Source organism: Ptychodera flava, chromosome 7 (genome assembly GCF_041260155.1).
Source record: "Ptychodera flava strain L36383 chromosome 7, AS_Pfla_20210202, whole genome shotgun sequence".
Lineage (NCBI taxonomy): Eukaryota > Metazoa > Hemichordata > Enteropneusta > Ptychoderidae > Ptychodera > Ptychodera flava.
Window position 1 is genome coordinate 14,234,413 of NC_091934.1, and position 10,837 is coordinate 14,245,249.

The 10,837-nt window shown below is 38.6% G+C and overlaps 1 protein-coding gene across 1 annotated transcript; it reads left to right on the top strand.

The window, feature by feature from the left end:
- Positions 1–209: 209 nt before the first annotated feature.
- On the top strand, positions 210–10,837 carry LOC139136822 (organic cation transporter protein-like). The gene is made up of 10 exons (XM_070704658.1): positions 210–876; positions 2,755–2,858; positions 3,522–3,676; positions 4,430–4,604; positions 5,566–5,704; positions 6,316–6,452; positions 7,682–7,896; positions 8,384–8,492; positions 8,983–9,192; positions 9,619–10,837. The coding sequence occupies exons 1-10, from the start codon at positions 475–477 to the stop codon at positions 9,713–9,715; spliced, it is 1,743 nt and encodes a 580-aa protein (XP_070560759.1). The 5' UTR covers positions 210–474; the 3' UTR covers positions 9,716–10,837.

Here is a 10,837-nt window from a genome sequence, read left to right on the forward strand (position 1 = left end):
ATATATATATATATATATATATATATATATATATATATATATATATATAACGAGCATTTGTCTATAAAGACATTTTCTATATCTTTGAAATAAGCATGAGTGTGTAATTAATTTTCTTACCTTCGGCCTTGTGCACACCGTCGCTTTAAATACGATGCATGGCGAAGGCCCCTGTTAGCATAGATAGGGGGCCCCTTCTCTTTATACCTAAAAGTAGAGAGATTTTCGCCGTGTACCCGACTACAATGAAGCGACTGTTGATAGCACTATTGGAGCGAAGAAGTCATCGATGAAAGAGTATTGACATTGCATGCCAACAAAACCAGAAGCGTATACTTGTGCACATTGGCGTCTGTCTCAGATTATGTTACATAACGTTACGTTGTTCATTATCGGTATTTGTTTTGGGGCAGGATAGAAAGCGACTGTCTGTGCGGTACTTTGTTTAGTCACGGGTGCCAAGAGAGACAGGGGATGGATTTCGATACAATTCTAGCCTCTTTTGGAGACTTCGGACCGTATCAGAGGAAACTGTTCGTGTTTAATGCGGCTTTTTTGGTGACAGTCCCGTTCATAGTATTTGCGCAAGTCTTCATAAGCGACGATGTCGACTTCGTGTGCCTGGCTGAGATTCAAAACGGGTCGTCCACGAAGGCGACGTCCTTCAGAGCAACTCGGATCGCAGAAAAGAAAGGCGGGTGTGGTATTCTTGAGAACACAATCACCGGAAACTGGTCTACGATATACTCGAGTACTGACCACTTATTCGGACAGGCAGATAACAGCACCTCGTCCTATAGCACGGACATTGAAGGGCAAATATGCGCAAAATGGGGTTACGACCCATCGCATCATCAATCCACCACAGTCACTGAGGTAATGTTTGTGATACACTACTACGCATTGCTTCGTTTCGGTCTGAACTATAGACTGAAATTTTAAAAATTGCGTTTATTGTAACATGTCTCTGGTAGATTATATGGGTCTATGGAGACTTGTCCTGTTTTTTTACTCTCTGCTAAGAAGCAGAATTGGGAAAATTCATCATTTTTAAAAATGCGCAAAAATAGTTCTAAAGTGTGCAATAGGCATTGTTGCGAAATGTTTGCTGTTGTTGGTTGTGGCACTTGCATTCACATTTTAGGATCATGCTTGAACATGCGTAAAAATAATATTTTTACGTAGTGGTGGACGATTTGATTTCGGAGCTAGCTGGAGGAAATGGATGTGACTGTAACAACTATTTTATCACCCATCCTGGCAGCAATTTTTTTTACGAAAGTTACCTTGAAATCATTTTTTGTCCAGTAGCTAGATTAAAAGTAATTTTTAACAAAACCACAAACATTCAAACAAGTTGGCTGCAAAATACAGTGTCCTTATAGTGACTGTAGTTGTCACTATCGTTGATTTTTTCAATTTTTAAGTCTTCAACTTATCAGGTAATATTTCTTGTTCTCCTCTCCAGAGTTTATTGAAATGACAAGTATTCAGCTCGTGAACACAACAAGTATGCATGTAAAATGCATTAATATTGTGTGCACATGGCTCTTAGTTTGGACTAACATTTAATTGTGCTGAATAACAATGCATTGTATATATATAATGGCTAAAATTCTTGGTATATCACCATTGAGAGCAAAACAACAAACTGTAGTCAAACCGAACAAAATTCTGAAAAAAATAGCATATGTTACAGGTTCTTGCGTTTAACATTGTAATTATGTTAAAATGTGTATATCTTTGCATATGCACATCACTGACTTTATTTCAAAGCTACACAACCTTCAGAGATGAATGCAGAGATACATTTAGTTAAGTCAATATCCCTGCTTGATGTACAGCACATTGCTTTCAAAATATGCATGAGGGGATGACTGGTCTTTACAATGCTGCAAGCCATTGCCTTCTCTTGTATTTTCCTTAAGTCCACCATTGCATACTATGGTAAAGCGACGCTAAATTTGGCAATACCAGGACTGGTGTTTAGTTTGTGGCTGTATGCAGCAGATTAATAAGCAGATTAATTATCATCCAATCTATGAAAGCTTGGCCATAAATAGCCGCCGTAGGCGGCAGCTTTGGAGACTACTGAAGACACAGTCTACTGTCTCAGGGTACATTGAAACAGTTTTCTACAGCCTTGAAGCAATTTTTCCTATGCTTACTAGGCAGAATTTTTTTTCCTAATAAATGGCCAGCAACGATTTTCATTTCGGAAATCCTCCAGCCCTCTCCCACAATCAAATGATTCACCCCGCATGTCAATGATCGATTCAAGGCCCTTAACGTGCTATGCTTTTGACAATGAAACATGTCTACTTTCGAAAGATAAACAATGCAGCGGTGATACGTCAGTTAACGTGTTACACTTGGGCTACTGTCATACCGATGTCTGTCTCACTGTTTGTCTTTCTGTGTGAAATCAATATCTCAAAACAGCTGTCGGGATTGACCAGAAAGATCATTCTCAAAAATGGCTGCACCAAAGTAAATTAAAGTTACCAGTGACAGTGACAATATCAAGACCAGAGCATACTGAAAGACGTCTTGAACTATATGTCAGCTAGTTACCAACTGAAAAGTCAATGGCATCGCAGTCTTAAATTTTGTTAGCTTGTCATTCATTCCAAAGGGACTGCTCTGCAGTTTATCTGATCTGCAGACAAACCAGCGTCATCAAAGGGATTAATAAATAGACCGCATCATACGCAAGTATACAGTACATACTCCATGATACTGTTTTCTTTGCAGTGGAACCTAGTATGTGACAGAAAATGGTTGAGGGAACTCGCCCAGTCTGCAGTCTACGCTGGAATGACAGTCGGATCGGGCATCTTCGGAACAATTTCGGATAGGTGACTACGATCCACCATTGTTAGGAGCGTGGCCTTTCTAGGAAATTGCCTGATATTTATCGATTGGCAACAAATCGACCTCCTGAGCCTTGTATTTATAGTTTCGCAGCCCTATGATTGTTGTACGTTGTCTATTTTTATTGATGACAGTTTCACGTGGTGACCCACAATCCATTATAATAATCGCACATGACTGCCTCTTTAGGCCTAAAAGTCTCTTTGGAGGCCGTCTGTTCAGTTATGATAGATTAATATGATCGCCTATGCTCATAGATGAAAATATTCTCGTCATGTATCGTAGTTGCGTATGCTAAATACTACGCCGACTTTATTTATACTAATTACACCACTGTTCATTCATAGACGCAGGTTAAATAAATAGTTACTCCTATTCATTCCTGATCGTCGTACATAGGAAACCCTATTCATCGGTGATAGTTCCTATAATAGTTTATGTTCATTTGAATCAGTGGTAACACTGTACATGATATATATTGACGGTGGTTGCACGTGTTGATTTTTTGTTCATATACATTTATATCAGAAACGTTCCTTTCTGGAGAGATTTTATTCACATTTTCTTTAAACCTCAGCAGTTTTCAACTTTAGATAACAGAAAATGTTCTCAAACGCCACATGATTCAATCTACTGTAACTCTCTAGGTATGGGAGATTGCGGTCGATTTCCTCGGCTTTGCTTATACAAAGCGTCTTTTGCTTCCTGTCTGCGGCATCGCCACATCTCGCCATGTTCATTTTCTGTCAGTTCATCGTTGGCTGCACATACCCAGGTGTACTGGTGGCATCGTTTACATACGGTATGTTGAGTATAGAATCTGAACATAACCTAGGCCCGTATTTTTATTGATACGTAACAATACAGCGCTTTTTTGTAGCAAATCTACGCCTGTATATTTTTGCTATGATGTTTTGTTTGCTATTTCCACTTATTGTAGTTTCCCACTAATTCCAGTATTCGGTACAAATGCGTCACCTTTTCATACGTTTTTGTAATTTTTAATAATATCTTCGACAAATTATGTCCGTGACCTAGCTTTAATTGTTTCAAATGTGACGGTTGCTAAATAAGAACGAATTATTAATCGACCAGGAAAATGCGATCGGTGAAAGAACTTAATATGGAAAGGCAAAATATTATACTTAATATCAATTCATTTACTTTTCCTGGAGAAGATTGGAGGAGCGGCTTTGATGTCCAAGCTTTAAATGTTGGACGATTTTAGGCCAATGCATGTTGACAAAAAGTCATAATTATTACGTCTACAAATTTAATTGGAGCTCATTAAAGGCAATGTATAAATTCAAATGACGTTCATTGGACGTAATATACTGTGCATAAACAAACTTAGTTCAGGAACTTATTAACCATGTGATGAAGTTTTGCTGAGGTTTAAAGTATATGGAAGAATTAGCGTTAATTAATTTAATTATAACAGGTTAAAGATGAGGTGCAATGCAAGCAAGCCATAGATAAAGCGGAGAATTAATCTATCTTTTAGAAATTGTACTATTTTGAGGATTAATTTCACCCTCTTACAATTAACACTCAGTTATTGAATGGACCGGACCTTCAAAGCGAGCTATCATCGGAAATATGCTGGCGCTGATGTTTCCAGCAGGTCACATGATCTTTGCTGTCCTTGCTTATTTCCTGCGGCACTGGAGGCTGCTACAAATTGTTGTGGGAATACCTCAGTTGGCGCTTCTATTCGTCTTCTTATTCAGGTGCGAGTTTGTCGACCGATTCCTTCTATGAGGGGACCTTAGCCGTCTGCTGTCTTCATACCACAATCCGACTGTACTCTCGCTACCTTAAATAGTTTTTGTCTTCGTTGTGGGGGTGGGGAGTAAACTACATGATATTGAAACGATTTGTACCAACACTAACTATCAGTGGTTCAGGATGGTCCTACTTAAATTTGTAAATCTCAAATGTACCATGGACCTGGTAATGTATTAGTTTGAATAGAAATGATTATTGGACCAGTTTAATGTCATATTGTGGGCAAAATGTCGGTTTCTCACTGCAACAATAGTCTCACTACCACGGCAGAAATTGCTATTTGATCGTGAAACTAACTATATTCATTCATCGTAAATATCAATTTCTGCCGTTGTAGTTATGTCAATATGGCCGATTTCTACTGGTATGGTAAAACATATAAGATTACAGAAGCAAACGTAAAAGTGCTTCTGTAATCTTATATGTTTTACCATACTAGTAGAAATCGGCCATATTGACAATATAGTCGACTGCCTGAGACTTTCATGACTCACTTAGGTGGCAAAAGTGTACTTAAGGTAGCGAGTATTATATTGTATGGTTGTGAACCTCCCCATTTGTGTGAGCCCATGACCCCGGGTGACCTTGCTTCCGCCCAATGCCTTTAAAGTTAGAAGTTATGCAACTGTTTATGTATGTAAACTTATTTCTCAATTCATTGAACACTTTCAATCGTACGATTAGCGATGAAGTTTAATGACTCAACGATTTCAAAAAACATCAGAATGTAAAGCCTAAACTCAGGTGACGAATAAAAGTAAAAGTGCCCCGATGACGTCATAAGTTTTTGATCAGATGCAGTTTAACAAGCGCTCTTAAGAGGACACAACTCGTGCCCAGTACAAGTGACTATGTGAAATATAGATTGAAATTGCAATATTTTCGTATTTTTTAATATCGAAGACTTATTCCAGAATCACCAAGATGGCTGCTTTCACTCGGGCACGTGAACGAGGCTGATATCATCATAAGAGAAGCGGTGCGGACCAATCAAAGGACACTTCCAAGTTCCTATTTTACGTATACTAGATTATCATCACACGTAAGAAAATAAGTGCAAAATATTTGTGTTTTTTTTCCTTTTTTATCTTTTACCATCGGATATGAAATAAGTTTTTTAACATATTACAGGCTGAGAGGGCTAAGTGCAAGCGTATTTATCTCGCAAGATTATATTAGGGTGCTGTGTTCGAGATCCGTATCCCATGTTTTGCGCTACTAGTGTTAATTTTTCATAGAAACCAGAATATCAGTCGCATGAGGGCTTTCCCTACCTAACGTCCTCTTTCTGCCCTGCTTCAAGCGACCGATTTTCCGATCTGGTAACCTTGTGTGTTTTTGACGATTTCCGAGATATGACCTCGAGTATATAGACCAATCATCACCACGCTGGACTTTTCATTTATCGAGTATCTCGCGCGCTTTTTATAAATTAAATCAGAGAGAGCGATTTTGAGAAGAGAGAGAGAGAGAGAGGAGCATCACTACTAATCAAGGGATTCTTGTCTGCATATTACTACATCTGCAGAACTTTCTAACGAAATCGTAGAAATGACATAAGTACGCATGCGTCATCCAAAAAGTAGTCGCGGTCAATGTCATTTCTGAACAACACTGAATACTTGTTGGATTTTTATTTATCTATCAACTTAGGGTCAAAATGAGGTAAAAACGTACAAGCAGGAGACAAGTTCGAAGTCAACTACAAGTACAACGAAAGCCTACAACTTCACAGATCTGTTCAAAACGCCGAAACTTCGACAAACCACACTAATCATTTTGTGCAACTGGTGAGTTATTGATATTCAACTATTTCGTGACTATTTGAATTCATAACGGCATGCATGTCAGCAATAATTATTCTCGAATATTGGCCATTTTGTAAAGTCATTGGATTTCTGTACATCTAACCGGAAACTGTCCGGAGAGACGGAACGAGACTATGACACATTAACAAATGTACATAATCCTAGGATGCCCCGCTCTTTCATAAAGCTACGGAAGGCCCTCTCGGAAAGTCCCATTGTTTTTCAAATGAATATATGGAACTAGATGCGCCAAATGCCCAAATACATAAATACAAGAGAGAAAGAACCAATATAAGAAAATGTTAAAAGCAGGGGTCATCCAGTCTGCGACTGCGCGACTTTCTCGTTGAAAACTGCCTCTGCCTAGAAATTGACGATGAATGTCGAACAACTGTGAAGCAAATTTAGAATTTGATGCCTGATACGTTAATAGTTCACCACCTTCTTAGGCTTTTAAGTCACCTTACGACTTTTGCCAAACAAATTTTCTTGGATGCGTCCCTTCGTCTGCATAAAGCTGCTTCGGCCACGGTCACCTGTTAGGGTACAGCCGCCACTTTAAAATTTTGGATAAGCAGAAGGATCATGTTGAGATATGTTGTGCGTGGCAACATACCCGTCTTATGGGTCCATACGCACAGCCGTAGACGGAGAGACCACTTCCCTTTTAAGGCACATCGATAGCAAATTTTGAATTAAATCTCAGACTGTCTAAGTACACCTGTTCGGGAAATCCCCTTCAACCCGCGCTCTGCACACGAAACATATATATGCTGCATAATTAGTTACAATCATTCTATTGCCATCTTCTTCCCTTGAACTTGAAAGCCAGGCCGTTGGTATGTTTCATTCACACAACTTACAGATTCATTTCTATCCGTTTATGTCGTAAGCCATCATATGTCGAGAGATTTGCTCCCGAAGACTGGTGGCATTCGAACTTTTTGGACATTGCGTCGCTTCTTTTTCAGGCCACAGTTTTGCATATGCCTTTTTACAAATGTGGGCCGGCTTTGTGTATTTTTGTCATGGATGTAACATTCTAGTATGAACATGTATACTCTTTTATAGTTATCATGACAACTATTTGTATGATCATCGATTGCATATTCTCCAACATCTTAAACAATTGAAGAAAATATCGTATGTAACATAAATGTTCATGAAAGCAAAATATTGCAACATGCTGTACGTATTTATATTTCATTCAGGTTTTCAGTTGTTTTGCCATATTTTGGATTATCGATGTTTTCGACGTCACTTGCCGGCAACAGATATGTCAATTTCTTCCTGTCTGGGTTTGTAGAAGTAATCGCTATATTCCTTTCGTTGTTCACAATAAACCGCTGGGGGCGCCCTAGGCCAATCGCAGTGTTTTGTCTCATCGGTGGTGTGTTCTGTTTCCTCAGTCCGTTTCCAAAGAACGGTGAGTGCAGCTCAATTTGGCTTTGAATGTGATCAGCCAGTGACAAAGAGTTAAATTTATAAAGAATACAATGATAAATTTTAACAAAAAATGCAAATGACCACACCCAGAAAAAGACATAATTGACACATTCTTTCAATAGACAAATTTCGCTCAGTGCGAAATCCTGAAATATCCCTAACCGTGCGGAAAAGCTTTCAACTCACTATCAGCGAGTTATTTTTCAATTGATTAGATTTTGTCTGATATGGCAGTAAAACTAAAGAGTGCAAAATTTATGGCACAAACTCAACTTCCTCCTTAAGTTGGTCAAGTTACATCGAGAGTTGAATGTATTTTCGCTTCTACCTAGTTTCCAGTTTCGATCGACAATTGAAGTGCCTCTCCCTGTAATCAACTCAGGTGAAAATGCTCGACATGTCAGTTTAACATATGTAAGAATTTCTAGTGACAATTTGAAAATTGTAATGAATTTTGTATTTCACAGGTTTTCAATACCTCGGCATTGCCTTCGCACTTATAGCTAAAGTCGGGGCTGCGGCTGCCTTCTGGTCTGGTTTCGTATACGTGGCCGAACTCTACCCCACAGTGGTCGGGTAAGTGTCTTTGCTTGTGTGCTGAAACAAAACACACAAGTGGGCAACGACGCAGCATGTCGATTCTTTTCTCAAATAAAATAAGCCGGGTATATGCTTTTCTTGGATTGGTACTTTCAAGTACGTATACCTGTACAGTCTGAGTAAATTGTAAGTGTTGATTTCTACAGTTCCTAATATGTCTCTGAAACGCTGACATTATTGGACATTTTCACGTTTGAAGGCTGTAACGACGAGTTTAGCACCAAGCGTTTCGACATGCTGTTAGCAGAACGACGAAGACATTGTTTTTTTCACAAACCGGGGCTATTAAGATATTTGTCATACGTTACGGCTAACACAGCTTCAAACATAAGCTTACGTGATACGAATAGTTCTCGTGGCCAAGATTCAAAAGGAAGAAGTAAAAAAAATAAGTGTAATACGCAGATTTCATCTGCATCTGGCTCAGACCTGATAAAATGTCTATCTCTTATTACTTGTGTTTCAGGAATAGTGGTTTTAGCCTTTGTATACTGACAAGCCGTATATCCACGATCATTATGCCCTTCATGCGATTGCTGTCCGACGTATGGCAGCCTCTTCCGTACGTCATCATGGGATCCATGACGGCGTCATCGGGAACGTTGGTGTTATTGGTACCGGAAACGAAAAACCGTCCTGTACCAGCGACGATTGAAGAATTTGAAATGCTACACAAGTGAGTGTGTGCTAGCTTTGATATCGTTTACTTAATTTTGTCCGTAATTTGGTTCAGTCTATGAGTTGGCGTGTTTGTAGTTTTGTAATGGTGACACTGCTGTTTTGCTTTGTACTGACGACAGTGTATCGGTCTATGGCATGGAGGTAAAACTCTGTACAGCACTGTGAAATCAATCACATTTGTATAAAGGGTATAATCATTGTTCTTGTCTGGAATGAATTTCCGAGATGTTACGGCAAGTAAATGTAGAAGCATGTTTGACACTCTTAGCAAAAATACTGATAAATTGTACATAGGCATGAAAACATAAGCCATAACGATATTGCCATACGTTTCGACCAGCTTTTCCAGTGGTGCAATTTTGTCGCACGTGTCGATTTAAATACATATATAGCATACGTTTTTTGTCATTTGTGTCAACAGTAAACGAAGAAGGGCAAAGGGAAAAGGTGACAATGCCGTGGTATCCGGAAAGACAGACCACACGTTCTGTGAATCTGGCATGAACTCTGATGTATGAGACCTTGTCTCTGATTATCGAATTAATAAGCTGACTTGCAAACGGTCCTTTCAGTTCAGAGGAGATCCGAAAAAATCTCCTGATTTTCGCAAAATGCAATGTTTTGATAAAAGGAAAAAAACTATTGACAAATCGCAATCTCCATCACAATCTCCAACGTTTCCGGGACTCAATATTTCCATGTCTTTGAGCTTGTACTGTACTTTCCTGCTGCCATTAAGGTACACGTTATCGAAAGCGGCCTATATTGTCTAGGAACCGAGTTTTATATACCTATCTGGACCAAAAGGTGGGTTGGGCTTACATTTTCTCCAGGGAGATAAATGAATATGTAGGAAACGTTATTGTAAGCGTTCATAGTGGAATACACTTGAAAATGTCGTATTTTCTAAGAAGTACGAATGTTTTTCTTTGTTTTTTCTTGTCTTCCTTTTATGTCGAAAGGATGATTTGTGAAAATTATGTGAGCGAAAAAGGGGAAAAGGTTGGAAAGTATTAATGATCAGAAGTATGATTTACTATCAAGGCTGTTTTTAAAAAAAAACTGGAAAGATTTGCCTTTGCAGAGCCCCTCCGAGACAAACAAAGCAATCTTGATTTCAGATGATAGAAAAGCAAAATACAATTTTAAATTAAAGTTAAACAGTTTAAATGCACAGAGTCAGTATTGCGACTGACAATTCAGGAACTATATTTCGTTGACAGTGAACTAGTAGGACTATGTGTAATGCATGTAACGAGTTTGATGACCTTGGAAATGATACTTATTGAATCCTGCAGAAATTATCACAAGTAAACATGGTCAAGGATACTGGAATTTGTTGACGTATTTTGAACGTTGTCTATTCGATTCAACTCAATTCAGATACTTGATTGTCTGTCCATAAAACACAAATTTACCTTTCGGCTCATCAATTTCACATTAAAATGTAAAACAGCAACATAAACGACACAAAAAGACAAATAGTTCATACGCCGCAATCCTATAATAGGATACGCTTACGTCAGGAAAGAGGGTAGGGTTATTTTGAAAGCGGGAAAGTTACAATTCAAACTTTGAAGACCTTTGAGTGTAAATATTTACTTATCAATAAAATCAGATATGAAACTACAATTTAATGT

Excerpts from the sequence above, each read along its gene's own strand:
- LOC139136822 (XM_070704658.1), top strand. The coding sequence starts at position 475 with ATGGATTTCGATACAATTCTAGCCTCTTTTGGAGACTTCGGACCGTAT. Across the intron at positions 3,677-4,429 it reads GGTGGCATCGTTTACATACG|TTATTGAATGGACCGGACCT; the intron begins GTATGTTGAGTA and ends ATTAACACTCAG. Across the intron at positions 9,193-9,618 it reads GAATTTGAAATGCTACACAA|TAAACGAAGAAGGGCAAAGG; the intron begins GTGAGTGTGTGC and ends TTGTGTCAACAG.